This window comes from Bos mutus, chromosome 8 (genome assembly GCF_027580195.1).
Source record: "Bos mutus isolate GX-2022 chromosome 8, NWIPB_WYAK_1.1, whole genome shotgun sequence".
NCBI lineage: Eukaryota > Metazoa > Chordata > Mammalia > Artiodactyla > Bovidae > Bos > Bos mutus.
This window is the reverse complement of record NC_091624.1, coordinates 60,064,286-60,085,256: the sequence shown is the minus strand read 5'-3', so window position 1 is coordinate 60,085,256 and position 20,971 is coordinate 60,064,286. Positions and strand designations below refer to the sequence as shown.

The 20,971-nt window shown below is 37.9% G+C and overlaps 1 protein-coding gene across 3 annotated transcripts in view; it reads left to right on the top strand.

Moving 5' to 3' along the window:
* The window catches only part of PCSK5 (proprotein convertase subtilisin/kexin type 5), a 517,126-nt gene that overhangs the window by 271,829 nt on the left and 224,326 nt on the right, over nucleotides 1-20,971 (top strand). For all 3 annotated transcript variants that reach the window (XM_070375753.1, XM_070375751.1, XM_005892979.2), the window contains exon 10: nucleotides 5,678-5,781. In XM_070375753.1, coding sequence (XP_070231854.1) covers nucleotides 5,678-5,781 — 104 coding nt within the window. The remainder of the gene's footprint in view (nucleotides 1-5,677; nucleotides 5,782-20,971) is intronic.

The following is a 20,971-nucleotide window of genomic DNA, read 5'->3' as shown; positions in this document are numbered from 1 at the left end:
AACAAATACATGCCCTTTAGTGATATACTCCTGCTCACAGTGGGACTCACCACCTGTTGATCCCCTTGGAGCCTTCATTACCTGACAAAAGAAGATTGGTGCCCTTTGTTGAAAGTTCTGTTGAATCATTGTTGGCACACATAGGCTGCAGTCAGAGTAATGTTTTTCCCAATCTCTGCATGCTTTAAACACTTCTGCCACATCTTAGTTATTCCAACTCACAATAAATCCTTTTGCATAATTGCTGGCTTATTTAGCATCTGTACAATGACATTCATTTTTGGCTACTTATTCCCATTTTTCTTTTACACACTCTTAGGAAACATAAAAAGAGACTGCTTTGGTCTCAGATTTCGGGTTGACTATTTAGTAAGTCAGATAATTGATGATGGTGGTTGCTCACGCTGTTTCCCTATAGGTCTGGTCCACGTGCTCTCTCATCATTGCAATAGATGGACTCACTCTTGAGTTTAAAGAAGATTGTCCTGTTTAGGGGCTTCCCAGGTGGTACTAGTAGTAAAGAACCTGCATGCTAATGCAGGAGACATAAGAGATGCAGGTTCGATCCCTGCATTGGAAAGATCTCCTGGAAGAGGGCATGGCAACCGGTGCCAGCATTCTTTCCTGGAGAATCCCATGGACAGAGGAGCCTGGCGGGCTACAGTCCATGGGGTCGCAAAGAGTCAGATACTACTGAAGCAACTTAGCACACACATACACGTCCTATTTAGGAAACGGTTTTCATTATTTGCATTTGCTGTTGTTCCTCTTGTTGATCTAGTCTCTTTCTGTAATAAGATGTGCATTTGTTGTTCCTTTTATCAGTTGTCCTTAAACTGCCTCTAATGCTAGATCCATCTGGGGGTTTGAGGGAAAGGTGAGTTATTTTTTCTTTTTAATAAATGCAAGTGAATCAGTCATTCGGGATTTAAAATTCTTATTTTTAAGGACCACCAAGTACAGATTTATTCACATGTTTGCAGAATTATCTGGGAAACTCTTCGGGAGAGATTTTTTTGTTTTAATGCTAGCAGTTGCATTTAGACCACTCCAGTGTTCTTGCCTGGAGAATCCCAGGGACGGGGGAGCCTGGTGGGCTGCCATCTATGGGATCGCACAGAGTGGGACACAACTGAAGTGACTTAGCCAAAGCAACAATTGCACTTAGACGTCCAACTAGAAGCACTAGACAGAATGTCTCTCCTGGGATTTGTCCTACTTCTTCTAAACCTGTTGTTGGGTGCACGAAATGCTTTGAACAGCTCAGAACAAAAATGCAGCACAAGCACAAGGTAGTGATAGTGTTGTTCCTGATCCTGTTTTTGCAGCTGGCCACTGGAAGTGTTTGGGACGAGGTTCAGCCGAGGCTCCCTAACTGGGGAGGCGTTACCTAATCAGGCTTTAAACCACATCAAAGTGAGTGTGTGTCAGGCAAGGCGACCAGTTCATAACAAATGCTGAGGAATGATAGGATGTTATGACATCTAGGATAAAATATTATTTTAGAAACGGAATATGGCTTTTCCTAGCTCAGTATCTTTCTGTTCACCTTTGATAGAGTGTGCCAAAGTTCGGCCTTTGGAACCTGAAAACTCAATGAAGGCTCAAGAATCTCCTGAATTCTGTGGCAAATAAAACTTAGCCAACTGGGTTGAGATTGACAGAGTGGGCACAAAGTTGTGTGGCCATGAGGACAGGGTGTGCCATCTTTGGCTTCCTTACCCAGCTGTTAGAGAACCACCTGACAAACCACTGTGTGTACTTTGGTTTCAGCTTCACGGATCTTTCTGTAGATGGTGTTAAATAGCAATTGACTGCACACTCTGCAGCCGAGTGCAGCTGGTTGGAATTGTAGCTCTACCACAACCTACCTGTATGTATGTCCTTGAGTTACTATGTGGAACTCAGTCTCACTTTTGTCATCTGTGAAATGGGAATCAAAACTTTACCTCTATCATATGCTTTTTTAAGATTACACAGTACACGTACACATACAGCATTCAGTACCTGCCCCTGGCCAAGTGTTCAGTAAATGTTGGTTACTATTTTGAAGTCATCAAGTGATGCAAAATCCCTTATGGGGAAAGACGACATGTACAGGACTCCTCAGAAAATCATGTAGTCTTGAAAGGTCATCACTAGTTAGCCACATTTTGCAGACATTTATGCATGTGACCTTTATGTGTATATTGTTGGCCAAGGGTAATTGTTAATGATTCTAAGAAGAAACCCAAGGGGTATGTGGCATAACTCCTGGTGTTGTTTTTTTTTTTTTTTTTTATCCTGGTGGCTTACTATGAGATTGGTGGTCACTGGGCTCAGAGTTGAGACGTACCACTCTTTTTCTCCAGGTTGGTTAGACTTTGGGCTTTTTTGATTGTTATTTGCCCTAAAGCTTTTGAGGCTTTGGCTGTGAGAGGCATGCTGGTTGTCAGAGGCCAGTGGAGTGTGAGTCCAGGGTAATTGGCAGAATAGGGTAAGTTTCAGGGGGTCCTCTGTTACTGTCAGGTACTGTGGGTTCACTGTACAGGGCAGCCTGCTTTCACTCTGTATGTGGCTTATTCCATGTTTGATGACTTCTTCACTCCTACATCATCCCTGTGAGCATGAAACAAGTAGGTCATAAACTGTGACTCAGACTTTCTCATAAATAAGAGTTCTCTCAGGATACTAGTCACTTAACCTATGGCTATTTCCCGAGCTGATCAATTACCCTCCCAGGTAGGAACACCACTGCTTCAAAAACACATTGGTTTCCCATATTATCTTTCTCACTTCATTTTGGTGAAATTCAGGAAATTTTGAAATTAAATCATTTCTGAAGTTGTGCATTATCAAATGTCACAGTAAAATTATATGAATGCCTCCTTATTTCCACATGTAGTTTCAATTTCCTGAAGCTAATTTCTCCCTTCTAATTATGAGCACTCCAAGAAGAATTAGTTTTTGCAACTCAGCATGAGAGCAAGTAACTCTTATTTCTTCAGGCTGAGTTGAATGCAGGAGACTTCCTGAATGTGCCTGAATACAAGTGCCTAAGGTACAAGATAAGTGTTTCCTGTTCTATTATTATTATTCTATTTTTAATGCTAAGGGTCACTGGGGAAATGAGTTCCCAATGGTCAGAACTGCGTGTTTGGTATTTCTAAAGGAATGTTACCCTGGTGATAGGTATCAAGAAAACTTCAGTGATTTCTATTTTTTTTTTTTTTTTTCCGGAAGGGTAACATTTACGTGAAAGTTTCAACTGTGTGTTAAATGTTATTTTAAAATTACAAGGTTGATTTAGACATATTTATCAAATCCAAGTGTACTTCTAGGTATCTGTTTGCTCATGAAAAAAATAAAAGCATACATGTTCACTTAAGTGGATTTTGCTTTCCCATAAATAATTGACTAGAATGTCTTTCCACACTGAACTTATTATTGTTCTTTTCGCCCCTCATCCAAGTAACTAGACTGGAAAAGGGAAAGGAGAGTAACATTTTAGGCAGAACCAAAACATCTTGAGAGTAGTGTTCAAAATTATCCACGGACTCATTCTTCTAATTTTCCTGACTGTAACGCATTGAATCTACCAAGGGTTTTTGTTGTTGTTGTTATTGTGTTTTTGTGGATTCAGTATTAGTTAGCTAAGAACCAAATATGCTAATTGTTTTAGAACCAGAACTCTTCTGCTTCCTGGGATCCGTCACACAACCTCCCTCCCTTTCTTGAGAGTTGTTGTACCTTGTCTGGTTCTGAAGTTGGCTGCTAACAAATATTGTATCAAAGCAAAAATAAGTCTGCTTTCATTGTTCTCATATCTTTAAAATTCATATGCCTGGGTTTTAATTCCTTAGTGTACATTCTTTTGTTAATGCAGTTATACAAAATAGTCAGGATCCTATCTTGTTCCCTATGGAAACCTTGGAAATGACAGTAATCTCTCTTATTTTTCATCTGAGAACATAGCAAAAAGGTATAAGAACTCTGTAGTACTTTTCTATCCCCATCTCCTTCATTTTCAGATCATAAATAGGAACTATGGCTATTAATTTTAGCAAAATGATGTACTGTCTACCACTTCTAATGCCTTATTATGCACCAGGAACTAGGTTAAATACTCGGCATGACAGCTGACTCTCGAACAACATAGATTTGAACTGCACAGTTCCGTTTATATGCAGATTTTTTTTCACTAATTGTGTACCACACAGCCTGCTGTTGGTTGGATATATGGATGCAGAACCCTGGGTATGGAGACCCAGCTATAAGTTATATTCAGACTTTTGACTGTTCAGGGACTGGTACCCCTAACCTCCACATTGTTCAAAGGGCAACCATACTTTGATTCAGTTGGTACAACAAAGTAAAGTAGATATTAGCATCCACATTCTAAGTGGGGAAACTGACTCTTTGAAAAGTCAGTTTCACATAGATAGAAAATGAAGGAGCCAGAAAATGGTCGCTGGGCCCCCTCTCATTAGGAGGCCACCCTCAAAAACATGGATGTGGTGAGTATGACAAGAAAATGTAGTATCAAGGGAAGCAGTGTGCAGTTTCATCACTGAAAGTTAGCTATAAAGATAGCGGGTTCTCTGTCTGCATGGAGACACACCAGAGTACATACGTGCCCGTATGAGGGGGTGCAGAGATCACCACCTGCCCCTGTCATACCTCAAGGGAGGTAGCAATCATTCTCTCTCCTCCCCCAAATGTTCTGACCCATCCTTTGCAAATATCCTTCTAAAATGAAAGTGGTAGACGAGAAGCAAAGAAAATAACCACACAAGCTTCATGATAAGTTGCCATATTTCCAAGTTAAGTATAAGAAAAAAGTCATAGCTCACATTCAAGATTGAATTGAATAAGTATCCTGGTTAGAATTTCTTGCAGGCAGTGAGTCAAATGCTGTCTAGAAAATAGCATGTTCTTTGAAAGAGAATGAAAGACTGTGAATTTATACTCGGATTTGTTTTCTGTGTGTTTATTAGTTTTGCAGCTCTCTGATGAAAGTATCTTCCATTCAGTAGTGTCTGTGATCTTCAGTGCCAGCAGCTGTTAGAAATAGATATTCAATAATTTAATAACTGTTTATTGCAAATTAAGATCACTCCCATAGGTGTCTGTGCCTTGGTGCCCAGTGTTGGGCTCTGTACCACATCCTCTTGCCTTCAGAACACTGAAAATGGAGACTCAGTTTCAGCTTAGACTGTTTTCATATCCCACACATCCATCCAGAATGGTTAACATTGCTAAGTTCTTTGTTAAATTACAGGTCTACTGCCTGGCTAAACAAGTGAACAAGCAATGTTCAAGAGCCCTTCGGTTTTGACTTTAGCTTGTTGTAATTTTCTACTGATGATGCAAGATTCTACACACAGGATGACAGGGCCAGAATCGGGAGCCTTTTTGAGGAAACTGAAAATCCTCACCCTTTTAAAACCTTACATCCACTAGTATCACATTATTTCTCAAATTAAAGGTTACATTTTCTGCCTCCCTAAGACTAATGTCACCTCTCCAAGTGGAAAACAAGAGCGGCATTTGGCATTCGTTTATCCCAAACCCAAATCGCTGACCCTTTGTTTTTAGTACTTTGCCCTTTTGCTTTTGCTTTTTTAACTTGCTTGTGACTCTCTGCTTCCCCCATCTTTTTTTTTGGTACAATGATTCTTACCTTGTCTTTCCCCAGTCCGTTTCTGACCTGGAGAGACGTGCAGCATGTTATTGTCAGGACTTCCCGTGCAGGACATTTGAACGCTAATGACTGGAAAACCAATGCTGCTGGTTTTAAGGGTGAGAACTTCTTTCATCTTCTGTCACAGGCAAAATATTTTTATTTTCCCCCATTTTAAATGGAGAGCAGGAAACAGAACCCCTCCACAGAAACTTTAAATTTTGTACTGACACAGGAAGAGGTTGATCTCTTAGTAAAAAAATTTAAAAATTTAAAAGGCAGATTCCTCTTTAAAAAAAATTAAAACAACATATTTATGGCAGATTTCCTTGGCTTCCCATATCATAGGTCAGATTTTTTAAAGGTAACCATCTCCCAAGTATTGTCGACCTATGAGGCTCCTTGTTAGCTTACTATTTGCTGTCCTTGATTATCTGAGTGATATTTGTAACAATGAATTTAAAAATTCCTTACCTTCTGGAGTGACTACTTCCGATTAATAACAGCTGGTATCTTTTGTTCCTTTGAGGGTAGCACTGTTAGTTGGTAGGCTATGCTTTCTATATATTTTGTTTTTGTTTTCCCCAAACTTCCACAAATAGGAAAACAGGCCTAATTCTATGACATTACTTTACATAAACTAATAATTCTTATGAAGCTTCATAATGCAGTCTTATGCAAGTGTACACAGGCTATAATAAGTGCTAACTATTTTTCCCATGGCTGATAAGGTTTATAGTTTCCTCAAACTATCTTCCTCAAACTATCTTACTTATTTTGTTTGTTGTCATCCATAACATATGCTATAATCAAAAGAAAATAATTATATAAAGTGGATGTCCTACAGTTTAGTGTCTTTACTCAGGTTTCAGATAACCTAGATTTTAAACCATTAATTTAAGTTATAACAAAGATTACTTTTTGTCATATCTGCAGAGTTACATTTATTCCCAAATAATATTTGTATCATTATATATCCCTATAGATGAAAAACAGTATTCCATAACAGAAGGAATAACTACTTACAAATTGCAGTTCTGGTCCTCAGATCACTGGTAATAAGCTGAATAATCCTGGGCAAGTCATTTAATTTTTCCAGGCCCTAACTTCCCCAACTTAGTTTAGAAGCTGAATATTAACTACAGAGAATATCTTATGTATGGTTTCCATATATCCATAGTATATTATACTCAATGTATATGAATATTCATGGTGAAAATGTAACGTGTAATTTTAAAAATTATTTGCAAGTAGCTTACTAGAGTCTCATGCTTTGCCCAAACCTTTCAATATGCCAGTTAACCAGTGCTATATAAAAGAGTTCTTTGACTAACATCTTGCCTGAAGACTTCACTTTTAGAAAAGATAAAGACTAGCCCTCTTCTTTTGAGTATTATCAAACACCTTTCCATGCTTGTAAACTATATAATGCAGCAGTGTTCAATGAGCTTTTAATCGAAAGCATTGTAAATACCAGTTGAGATCATATTTTCTGAAGCCCAAATCAAGACACAGTCCCAAAATAGTAAATGCTATGTGCAGCATAAAAAACATTTGAAAGTTCAGTTGTTCGAGAAAATCCAGGATGTAATTTGCCATGTGTATGCTTCCTTTTGATTAGCTTCCACATGCTTCCAACCCCTACTATAAATTCAGGCAGTCAAGGGGTTGAGTTTGGGGAGCAAGATGGGGTGGGGGAAGGGATGGAAACATAACCTTGGTTGGTTCAACACTGCAATGAACTTCTTAGTAGAAGGTTCATACACTAAGTACATTGACCTCCATGAAGTTGAGGAATCAACTTTAACCCAAATAAAAGTCTTAGTTTTACTTATTCCTTTTTGGCAACTTAAAAAGAGCAAATGGTTCTAATAAAAAACGCAACTCTTTTGAAAACCTCTGTTGGTTTTGGAGAGGGGGAAGCAGAGGCTTTAGACTGAATCTCACCAGATCCAAACCTGAGTCTGAAGGGGGCTATCCACTGCTTCTGGCAGGGGGCAAAGAGCGTTTTACTATTGCACGTGGCAATATTTAGTATAATATTTCACTCTTCTCTTAGATTACTGCCAAGAGTAACAATTAAAGTTCGCTTTTTCATAGATGAATTACCCTGAATGGTCTGGACTCCCAGCGGAATTGTTTTGTAATTTTGTTGATGGCAAGCCCCATATTTCATCTAAACATGATCATAATAAGAAGAATTTTTGACGTTTTTGTCCCTTCTCTAAGCATTCCCATCCCCTCCCTAGCATCCCACAAATAAAAGCGATGAAGCGATGAGGCTAGCAGGAGAGGAGTCGTGCTCTGGCAGGCAGGGGTTGGGGAATGCAGGTCACTAGGACTGGAGAAAGATGGGCTGACTTTATGGAATAAGAACTGAATGAACAAAAAATAGGGAAGGCTTGGAAAATGTTCATGCAATGAGAGCTCATATTTTAAATTAGGTCAGCCAGCTTTTGCAGGCCTTACTTAGTGGGAACACATGGCCAAGTGTTTCTCCTTAGGCAACAGAAGTTGCCTGCAAACAGAAGCCTGCAACCCTGGGTGTGTGCCCTTACCACTGGGCTTGGTCCTAATGCTGAGTGAGATGTAGGTACGAAACGAATCTGAAAACACCTGTGCTTCCCTGGGCTTGCTCCTATGGCCTCATGTTGAGTGATTTAACTTGTATGAAGAGTGGGGTGTTGGGGTTTTTTTTTTTTTTTCAAATCACTAGAATTTCATAAACTGGTTGGCAGGTATTCTTCTGCAATGGGGCTGTCAGTATTAATGTCCAGATTTCCTCTTTCTCACCTGGTAAAGCAGACAGCTCAGTGTAACAACCAGTTAGGTTTGGGGGTCTCTCCATCAATAGTCTTGATAGTCTTAGTTCTCACTGATAACTTGGGAGAAGCCAGCACCCTACAGATCAGTCTTTCCCCAAACCCTGCCAAGTGCCTTTCATACAGCGTCCTTACATATCTTTGAACCTACCCACGTGTGGTCCATCTAAGTTAGAGAACAGACCTAGATGCTATCAGATCTAGACTGATGTGGGTCTCCGTTCAAGGCAGTTGATCCACTCTTACCTACATGTGTTATGGGCCTGGATTCCTGGCCCCTAGAAGGACATTCCTTCCAGAAGCAACTGCTGGCTTCCATTAACTGGCACGGACAGATTGCATTCAGGCAAGGAAGTTGCCTAGGGAGGACTGACTCCTCTGTGCATTTCTCTGAGAGCAGAGTTACAGATAAGCTGGATGCAGAGAACTTTCTTCCCCTTTCTCTGCACTCTCCTTACAGTGAGATCAATTTATAAACAGTCCTGTCATGAGATTCGTTCACAGTAAAGGCAGCCCCAAACCTGGAAGCCACTCATCAACATTTTTACGTTATGGTAGCTTAACTTTTAACAATGTTAACTGAACTAAAATGATTCTATCTTGCTGCTTCTTTATAATAACAATAATCTAATATAGATAAAATACCTTTTGTAGAAGATCTGTTTTTTAAAATAAACATAATTCAATGAATACATACCTATGAAAACTAACTGGATGTTATTTTGATATGTTCATCCTGTGAATAATCCAAGCTAAGTTTCAGATAATACCTTTTGATTTTAAACCTCTTCTAAGATAGTTTAATAATAAATGGAATAAATATGATGCATCTATCAAATAATCTGAGATTATGCATGAAAATAGGAAAGTATGTGCATGCAACCACATCACCAGATGTGTTATCTGCCACTAGAGAACTAAAATCCAAATTCCAGTATTTTTGCTACTGACCAACATTTGCAATGCCTGGAGACAACTTTGGCATTCAATTGTTTGTTTGGGAGTTTCTTTAGTATTTCTTTCTCCTTTTTTCCCTTTGCTCTTATGAAATGTCTTTTCTATTTTTTTCCTTTCTTTTTAATAACCCCCTCGTGCTCCTTAAAATGTGCAAATCAACCATAGAAGTGAGGGTTTTGCCATCTGGGTGACTTTCTTCAAGGAATTTAATTTACGTAGTCTCCTGATTTACTTATTCACAAATATTTCCTGCACACTGTCAGCAGGCCAGCCCAACACATGATGAAGCACACCCAAAGAGCAGAAGCAGAAGGAAATGTCCAGGTCCTATGACTTTGCCTCCTGTGATCTGGCTGCACTGTGATTTACCTACAGAAACAGAAGTTTACGCTGTACTTTTTTCTCCCTCCAGTCAAATCCAATCAGTCTTTCAGGTTCATGTTTATAAAAGTGTCAGTGACCCTTCTCTCACCATCTAAAAAGCAGCCCAGCCTGAGCAGCAGAAGGCAGCTAATGAAAGAATCTCTCCTGTGGCATGCCACATACATTTTGATGAGCTCTGTTTTTGCATAGAAGGTATATGGATCCTAGGGCCCTAGAGAGGGCCTGCTTGAGTTCTGCATTCTTCTAGAATCCATGGCTCAGAGCCTTTCAGGAAGAACCCCTCCCTCTTTCTGCTTTAATTTGAGGACCTACCTATTTCCTACCCATCTCTTCCCCCAGTCTCCTGGGCTGTGCTCACTGAATCTTTCCCCTGCATCCATAGCCTTGGTTTGCTGATGCAGCTATGAGAAGTCTAACTGAATGCATGCAACATCAATGCTGTAGTTTTTTTTCAAAGTGTCTGTATTTGGATATGATAACTTGATATTATACAGTTAAACTCTCTTAAATCTAGGAACAGGAATAGACGTCAGATAATAAATTAGGAACTTCTGTCATCTTTACTAGGCGAAAGAAAGAAAAAAATGTCATTGAAAATCAAAATGACAACTAAGTGAGCGAGGTTACCACGCCTTCCATTTCACTGCCCTCCCAGACTATGTAAGTCTCTTTTTTTCTACCAGCATGTTGCTGAAACCTCCCCATCCCCCACTGACTCTTTCTTTGACCACAACTAAACTACTAGATTTTTAAATTTTTATTTCTAACTGATTTCCCACTGTGGGGAAAACAATTGACAGTCTAACATGACTTCTTAGCCTCAGAGGCCCTTAACTTTTAATAACCTTTATTACTTTTAATTGCCATCATTTTATTTCCACTGGTAGGGCTGGTAATTTTAAGATGTTCCAATATATTTTTAATACCTACTTGTCTTGCTTTCAGTTTGTAACGCTTATTTAAAAAGAATTTAGAAGTGCTGAAACCATTAAGCATGCCATGTGTTGAATTGAAACTAAAGGTTTTGAAATGTGTGCGGCTATTTTTGCGTATATAAAGTGATATCTGATGTGTTACCATTTGAAAGAGTAAAGCTATATTGTTATCATATTATTTCACTGTACAAATAATATTTTATCTTTGCCACCTAGCATGCTGATGTGATGTTGGTAGCTATGATTAAAGTCCATAATGTACCGTAATTGGAAATGTGCACATCAAGTTTTCAAAAAAAGGTCAAAGTGAAATGTTATTCATCTGGTCAGTGTCAGAGGGGATATTTGAATCAGATGCTTGACTTTGGTCCCAATCCTGTTTTCAGAAATAAAACATTTAGTTCTTTTAAAATGCAGAGAGCTATATAAATACATTTGATCCTACCTAATAAAATTTGCTCCCTAGAAATGCTACCTGAGTTTCTTTCAAGATTCTGAGCTTTATTCCATTGTACTCTATGAACTCTATTTATTTAATATATTAATTTAAAACCTTTCATTTTGCATTTATTGATCATTGAATATATGAGCTTACCTTCTTGCTCATTTATTTAAAAAAAGATATGAATCACACATAATTTAGGGATTTTACTTTTATTCTTTTATCTCTCGGATGATATACCTAAATATCTACCTGGAAACAGCAATATAGGACCCCTGACAGCCATCTGCCTGGTCACTGCTCAATCTGGAGTCTTGCATTCACAGTGCTCACTTGCCCCATCAGAGTGTTCTATTCATACATACTAAATATGTGAGATTTAAAAATATTTTCTGCTAATGAAAATGCAAACAAAATGTTGTTTTCTCATTGCTGGTCTTTGAATGGTAGTGTTAGGTTTGTTAGACTTTGGGGGTAATTTTGTTTTATACCCCTGCACACAGAAGTTTTAAATGTATGTGGTTTCACACTTAAAATCCATCTTCAAAATAGAATTAAAATGATGGTTGTACTATATGACTGTTACCTCTTTACCAGATATAATTAGTTAATGAAGGGAATTATGTTTAGAGTAGTTTTGTGGTTTTGCCACAGTCTTAAGAACCTTATTTAGTAGAGAGTCTGTTATTGATATTTTCTTTGGCCTTTGAAGAAACCAATTAAAGTTTTTGTATCTTGGGTTTTTAGAATGTGGGTAACAAAATACCAAACATAATGAGAAGGCTGAGTTGAAGGAAAAGTGCTTTGAAATTGGAAAATATCAAACATAAAAAGAGTCTTAACAAAGATAAGACTCTTAAAGTGTATTTTCATATGTCACAGCTTTCTACTGAAAAATGAGGATAAAGATACAGAACTACGTTGTGAATTAGAATACTGTTTTGGGGGTGAAGTTAATTAAATTATATGAGTGAGCAAGACAAAATGCATTAAGGCTTTTGTAATGAAATTAGCACAATAGGTCTTCCTTTTTTTCCATAATTGCTTATCAATGACTATACTATAATCATATATAAACACAGCTCTACTGTCTTGCAAATTAATTTTAATGTTTAAATATCACCTTGACTTCAACCTACTAAACCTTGAAAATTTGTTTTAGCATAGGAACTAATGACAAATCTGAACAAATTGTAGTTATAAATGTCCTGTCAACTCTTTAGCCTTTAATGTACAGTATAAAAGCTACAAGCATAAAATTTGATTTTTTAACAATATGCAAAATTTGTGTACTTAAGAGAGAGTTGATGTCTCTCTTTGTGTTATCACCTGATGAAACTCAATTTTGCTAATTCTAATGAGACTGGACTTCCTTAGGTATTTTTAAAACTCTTCTTTCAGCAAATGAGTTTGGCTATCCTTCATGTTAACAAAGCTTAATATTTTGTGGTTACAACTGATATTTTAGAAAAAGATAAAAATCATCAAGCTGTAAACTTGGTAATTACAGGGAGTGATCAACCAGGGCCAGTGCTACTTCAGACCAAAAGTGTGCTGTTAACCATGTAGTAGGGAAATGGATTCATGTGAATCACTAATAATTGGATTCTGAATCCAGTTGTAAAATAAGATGCCTGAAAGACTTAAGCCAAGGCTGTCTTATCGGAAAACACTTACCTGCATGTACATGCACATTCTCTTACAGAGATTTTTAAAATTCAACAGTGATTTTCTTATGTTATTTAAAACAAAAAAAACTCACTTATCATAGTAGTTTGGAGCATGGGCTCCAAAGTCAAATAACCTGGGATTGAATCCCAGCTTTATAAACAAATAAACAGTACATCTGGAAATCCACATACATTCTTAACTTTATTGGAGTGAGTTTACATATTATAAGAAGTACTATTTTAAATGTACAGATGTATACATCTATATAACCATCACCACAGCCAAGGTGTAAAACATTCCCATCACCCCAAAAAGTTCTTTTGCATTCTTTCTTATCCCCCGCCACCCCCTCAATCCTGCCCTGTGCAACCAGATATGTTTACTATTACTATAGATTAGATTGTCTTTGGTAGACTTTCATACAGATAGGATTATTTGAAACTGGCTTCTTTCTCTCCATATATTTTTTGAGGTTCATCCATATCATTAAGTATATGAGGGGTTTATTCTATTTATTACTGACCTGTATTCTATTGTAAGAATGTACCACAATTTGTATTATCATTCACTATTTCATAGATTATTTTCATTTTTATTTTTTATTGAGGTATATTTGATCTATAATATTATGCAAATACCAGGTATATGACAGTGATTCACAACTTTTAAAAGCTGTACTCCATTTATAGTTATAAAATATTGGCTATATTCCCTGTGTTGTACAATATAGCTTTTTTATTTTGTATATAGTATCTTACCTCTTCCTGTTTCCCTCTCCCCACTGATAGCTGTGAGTTTGTTCTCTGTATCTGTGCATCTGTTTCTTTTTTGTTACATCCACTAGTTTGTTTTAGTTTTTAAGTTCTACATATATGTGGTATCATACCGTATTTGTCTTTCTCTCTAACTTATTTTACTTGCATGATAGCCTCCTGGTCCATCCATGTTGTTGCAAATGCAAACTGTTATACTTTTTTATGGCTGAGTAGTGTTCTGTTGTGTATATATACCATGTCTACTTAATCTATTCATCTGTTGATGGACCCTTAGGTTACTTCCGTATTTTACCAATTATAAATAATGTCACTGTGAGCAGTGGGGTGCATGTACCTTTCCAAATTAGTGCTTTGGTTTCTTTGGATATGTACCCAAGGGTGGAATTACTGGATCATATGGTTCTAGTTTCAGTTTTTTTGAGAAACCTCCATACTCTGTAGTGGCTATGCCAATTTACATTTCCACTAACAGTGCACGAAGATTCCCCTTTCCATGGATAATTTTACTGTTTCTAATTTGGGGGTGTTGTGAGTAAAGCTGGTATGAATATTCATGGACAAGCCTCTGTGTGGACAAATTACAACTTTTTAAACTTTACACACTAGGCAAAAGACCTAATTTAAGGAGAGACTTTGAGGAGTAAGGGGATGGTCCAAAAGACTAACCAGATGTAAAGAACATTTCAGGCCAGGTATATAGCACATACTAAGACTCAATCAAGGAAAAGCTGGAAGACCATTCATCCTAGCTGCAGTGTGTGGCAAAGGGAAGAAGAAGGAAAACAGTATCATATACAGAGTTGAGCACAGCTCTTCCTTCTTGGTAGACACTCAGGGAACTTGATCATCTACATGTTATGCATCTTTCTCATATGGCATTTAATATTGAATTAATAAATGGTTAATATTGTTAGAATTTTGTATGATAAAAATGGAGCATGCATTATATATATGCATACACACACACACACACACACACAGAATGTAGCTTAGGAATGAAACTAGCTCCACTCTCCCTTGCAAATATGTCTTTCACTACTATAGTCACGTATTTCTTGTAATTCTGTCCCGCTCTCTGTAGCCTATTTTATCTGATTTGGGTTCTTGTTTCCATTTGCCAAGATTTTAGTTGATGGTTCTGGATGAAGGATTAATTTCCTTATTTGTGTTCTCTGCTTTTCTGGAAGACTACTTGGATTTCAAGAAACAATAGGTAGAGTCAGAAGTTTTGAAAAAAAGCATAATCTGCTGATCCTGAGTGATTTGAGTTAATGGTATGTATATAACCTAGATGAGAGGCATACATGAGTATAAAGAGACTGTTGAACTCTCAGTCTGAGAGCTACTCCTGGGAACCAAAACTTGTATGAAATAGTTTATAAAGCAGTTATTTTAAATAGATGCATTATTTTTTCTTCATATCTCTTGGAGGATTTGGGGATTAAAACTGGAGGAAACAGCTGTGCTAAAAGCATTGGTCAGGATAAGGGAGGAGAAAGAGAGCCCAGTATGCAAAAAGGGTAGGTATCATGTGATGAGTGAAGTAATTTAAAAGAAACTGAGAACAAAGCTACCTGAATCTTAGAGTAAAAAGTTCTTATTTGATTTGAAAAACATTTTGGAGCCACTGCAGTGATTTGAGAAAGTGAGCTGGATAACAGTAATGACTTTCAAGAAAGTCAATTCCAGTTGCTTTGATGTCAAAGTTTTCTTTTTTAAGCTGATTGTGTAAATCCATGGGTCGTATGATATGTGCTACAAAATGACACGGATAGAAGAAACTGACTTGCTAAAATGGGTGAAAATGCTCTTGCAATGATGTTTTCTCTCATCTTAGCATGCAATTGTATATTCCTCACCTCAAAGGTTGTGACATTCAGTGGAATTTTTCATCATCTCTTGGTCTCCTTCTAAGAGGAGAGTTACAGAGGTGGTATATATAATCATCTTTGCTAAATTCTTTTTCTTTAAGTGAAGACAAAGAAATGCTTTTGGAAATGGCTCTTTAATAAACCCAGGGCAAAGGGTGTGGTGAAGAGATTGCTTCTTGAAAAGTGTCAGGCCAGAACCTGTACTTTAAGAAGACTTCACAAATTTCCTTCAAACCAGTCTTTTTGTTGCTTATTATTGTTCACCATGAACTTCAGAAAGCCACTTAACTTCCAATATTTGAATTATTTGCACATACAGCTTTGGTCTTTGAATTTGCCATGTCAGTTTGCAGACATTTAAAGAAAGCGAGTGACACAATTCCGGTTAGCTTCTGGAGTCGCTGTGAGTCTCTTGCAGGTAGAGTGAAAGATTCATTTACAGTTTATAAGTAACTTTTTCCCTTTCTTAAGTTTTACATCAGTATTCTTTTTCTTAGCGTGAAGCAAACTTAGAATCATCTGTAGTCCTAGGAAGCTGCATAAATTTTTTGAACCTGCCAGAGGCGACAGCATCTATGCTTTCTTAATATACTGTATGGGATGGTTTTGTCTGGAAATCCTTTGCTTCTCTTTATATGTTTTGCTCTCAGAATTGTCTTTAGAACCAAGGTAAAAGATATGTGTCCAGCTTTGTTCCAGAGTTCAGTATTGTGCATCTTACAAGCCTAAAATTTGCACTAAATTCCAACTATATATGATTAAACAATCAGAGGATATACCTAAAAATGCATGAAATGTCTATGATTACATGTTAGGGTGTACCATAGTTTTTTGCACAGATTATTTAACTGAACTAGGGAATCAGATAAGGAAATTGAGTGGAGACAAATCTAGCCTATGATTGACTCAACAAGTCATGTGCCCCAGAGTGGGATGTTGTTGTTTACTTGCTAAGGTGTGTCTGACTCTTTTGTGATCCCAGGAGTTGTATCCCACCAGGCTCCTCTCTCCATGGGATTCTCCAGGCAAGAATACTGGAGTGGGTTTTCACTTCCTTCTCCAGGAGACCTTTCTGACCCAGGGATCAAGCCTGTGTCTCGTGCATCGACAGGTGGATCCTTTACCACTGAGCCAAGAGGAAAGCCCCCAGAGTGGGATGATGTTCCCTTAAAGCAAGAGGCATCTAATTCACATGGGTCCCATATAGGCAACCATGTCGCATGGAATTTGGTTGTAATTTCTCCCACAATTGTCAAAAAGGCCTAGGTATCTTTTAAAAGGTATCTTTCCAGAGATGGTTTTGATCATTTTAACCTTCATCTATTGGTTCAAGCTTGACATTCACAGGACCTTCATTTGCAAAGTTATTGCAGTCAGATAGAGTTTTCCAGTATCTTTTTCATCATCCCCAGCTTCTAGACATAGTTTGATGTAAAATCTTAGAATTTTGAGTGAATGAGTTTAAGCACAAATCTAGTTTTCTCTTCTTATTCTTTCTCTATTCTGCCTGATTTTTTGACCAAAAATAATTGAAGCTTCATGCATTCAAATATATGCTTATTTCACGTGGAGTCAGTAGGAGATTCTTATGTGGAGTGATTAAAAATTGACATATGCAGGATACATGAGCACAGGCATAAGGCAGTGGTGAAAAAGCTATATGAGATGCTTTCATGATTATTAACAAGCTGTCTTGTGAAGGTACTCCCAACAGACCTTCTTTTCTACAAAGGAATAGAGCTTTAAATGTGAGAGAGAGAGAGAGATGTGATTGAGGTGCACAGGAGGAACTCTGTCATTGAAATTAGTCCTTGCCTATCAGTTTTGGACTCTGGCATCAGCTTTCCCAGAACAGACTACGGCACCAATTCCCTGTCCCCCGGGAGGGACAGGAGGCTCTAACTTGCTATGACCACACTGAGACCATGCCAAATGGGCAGTGCTCCAGCTGTGAAAATCGGTTCAAGATCAATGTACATGCTGTGCCATGCTAAGTTGCTTCAGTTGTGTCTGACTCTGTGAGACCCTGTGGACTTCCCCCCAGACTCTGTCCGTGGGGTTCTCCAGGCAAAAATACTGGAGTGGATTGCCATGCCCTCCTCCAGAGGATCTTCCTGACCCAAGGATTGAACCCATATCTCTTAAGTCTCCTGCATTGGCAGGCGGATTCTTTACCACTTTTGCTGCATAGGAAGCCCTCAAGATCAATAAGATAAGCCAAATGAACGAAAGGAAACATTGTTCCTCTCTTTTTAAACTTTAGTAAAGATGGTTTTGCCTATCCTTTTTTTCTACCCATGGAGATCTTTATATTCATGCTAGTGTATAATATAAATATAAATATTTATATTTATAAATACAATATATTGTATTGTATTATATTGTATTTATTGTATTTTTATTGTACATATATTGTACATATTGTACATATATTATATTGTACATTGTATTATATTTATAATACAATAATATATTGTATTATATTGTATTTATAAATACAATATAAACCAGACCCAAGGATTCAAAAAGAAATCCTGAAAATTAATCCCTCCCTAGTTTTATGCATAACTTCCTAGGGCCACTGCATCTAGGAAGGTACAGTTACACACACCAGGCGATCACTTTGTGGAATCCATCTGAATACATCTTCTGTGACATAAATAGATCCAGACTTTTTTTTGTCTTAGAATCTCAATTCAACTCTTTACACATGTTCACATCTTGCTAGCCTTAGGCATTTGAAAGCAATTAAACTTCCATCACACATCCCAGTAATAGTTTCAACAGGCTTCATTTTATGATGTTCTACCAGAAGCCATGGTACACCCTGAAGTTTCCAGAGTCATCTTTGAAAGAGCCAAAAAAAGAGGGTATTGTGATCACTGCTGGATGTTAACAAATGGGAAGCTGCTCTTTGCCACCCAGTGCCATCTGTCCATCTGTGCATGCCTAGTTAGCTGTAATAAAAAAAATGGCCTCAGCATGAATATAAAATAAAGTAACTTTGCCATATTAATAATATTTTCTCAGTCAGGGAAAACTCCTGATAGAAATGACTGAAGAAGGTCATTTCTCAGCAAGAATAAGGGCTCTGGGCCAGTTAACTTTTCTTCCAAACTTCACATATATCTTTTTCTGCACATACTATTTTAATGAGTTTTGAAGAAGAGAGCAGTTTTTAATGCGGTTGATTTGCAGAAAGCAGAGAGGATAAAATGTTCCAGTGTTCATTTGTGATGCATAGATAAATCCCAAAATGCCCCCCCTACCTTTGCTGTCTTATTCTGAGAATTCTATTTGAGTACTTTTGTTGAAAGAAATACTATGTGTCTTTTGTATAGTGGTGATCACTGAGTATGTGTATAATAGATGAAGATTTTGAATACTTGGGATCAAGTCCCAGTGAGTTTAAGACAGTTTTTTTGTTTTTTTTTTTTTAATACTAAGTTCATGAGACTTAGTATTTTCAACTGTAAATTGTGAATAATACTATCTGGCTAATAGGACTATTTTAAAGATTTCATTAGCTAATGTATTAAAAAGGTGCATGTATGAGATATGTTTACCACCCATACAAAACTTCTGGACCTCTTCTTTTGGGAAGCATACTTGAAACATGCTTGATAAGTGCACTTCAGTTATAGAGGCAGTAGGGTTAAGAGATAGCTACCTCACTGCATTTACTATTTTCAACATTGTGATTGACCATGATTTTATATCTCAATCAAACAGTGATTCTATCCTAACAATGCAGAGAACTTAACTCTTCAAGTGATGTGCATCCAAAGAAGAAAATATCTACACAAACCTGTGCTTGAACAACGAGGGATCTGCATCTATAGATTAATTAGGAGAACTTTATCATCTAAAAGTAATTTTGTAAGAGAAGCAAAAACATTTCTGGTAGGTAGCCCACATGAAAAGATATTGGCATGATCTTCTGTGTAAGCAGCTTACTTCTGGCACTTCTGGCGTGAGGGCAGGATATTTGTAAACCATGCCTGCAGAGACTCAAGCCCTATGCTGGAGATATAAGCCTAATTAACCAGGCTTTATCACTGGTAAACTAGGTTTCTAGGAAAGATACTAAGTGTAGTAGCTTCAAGAAGTGACTCTGAAAGTGGGGTCCCTGAACCAACAATATCAGCATCACCCAGGAACTTGGTAGAAATGCAAATCTGAGCCTTGCCTTGAAACTACTAATTGGTGAGGTTGCACAATGAGTGCCCTAACAAGTCCTCTGGGTGATGCACATGTAGATTTTGGAAACACCGGCCCAAGTTATACACTGTATGTAATGAATTAATTTCTCTCCTAGTCAAATTTGAGTGTTGCTAATTGAAATAGTATCCTCAGAAGAAATGAAAAAAATTTCTCTCCAATAATTTTTTTCTGTAGCTTGGATAAAGAATCCCATGTATGAAAGATGCTCTATAAAAAATCTCATCTCTTGTCAGTCTCTTACTGCATGCGTGTACTCCCAGCTGCACGCATTCTCCTTTTGGTCAATTGGATGATCACATTCTCTTTTCAAACTTCAGGGGGGAGGGGGAACTTTTACATTATCGTCCTGTGTTAGTTCTGTGCTTCCTTACACAATTAAAAATTCCCAACAAGTAGTCTGATTTAGGGGCTTCCCTAGTGGCTCAGATAGTCAGGAGTCCACCTGCCATGCAGGAGACCAGGATTCGATCTCTGTGTTGGGAAGATCCCTTCGAGAAGGGACTGGCAACCCACTCCAATACTCTTGCCTGGAGAATCCCATGGACATACAGTCCATGGGATCGCAAAGATCGGACACAACTGAGTGACTAACACATCAGTCTGATTTAGCTGCTTCCGTTTCCTTACTCTGCAGTCTTTTAATTCTCCTGCAGTCTTGTTTCCACTTCCGCCTTTGAAGTGCAGTTACTCTTTAAGATGTTCAACCATTTCGTGCTTGCCAGATCAGAAGGATCCTTGTTTTTCTCCAGGGTTTCATACTTTTGATCTACACAGTCCAGAACTACTTTTCCTTACCTTTCGTGCTGCAGAGATACAGCCCCGTTCTTCTCTGATATTCTCCTGAGTCCTTTCTCTCCCTTTCCCTGGGCCATTCCCTAAGGACTGTTGCTTTGAGAGCTCTAGAGGGAGAACACCTTTGCTCTCTTTCCTTCTCCACTCCTCTCTGCCTTCTTCCTTTCCTCCCTTTCACATTCTCTTAATTCCACATTCACATCCCTGCCTTCCATTCAATGACAAGGATCACCTCCTGACTAATGATTCCCAGTTCTACCATCTTCCACATTGACTTAATCCATTACCAACCTAGAATCTCTGCACAGGGCTCTCCTGTGTCATTTAAAACTCAGAACTTCCAAAATAGAACTATCAGTCATCTTTTATAAAGCAATTTCTCCCCCAAGGTTACCTCTATCCTCAGGGAATATCCTTCTCTAGATCACCCCATTC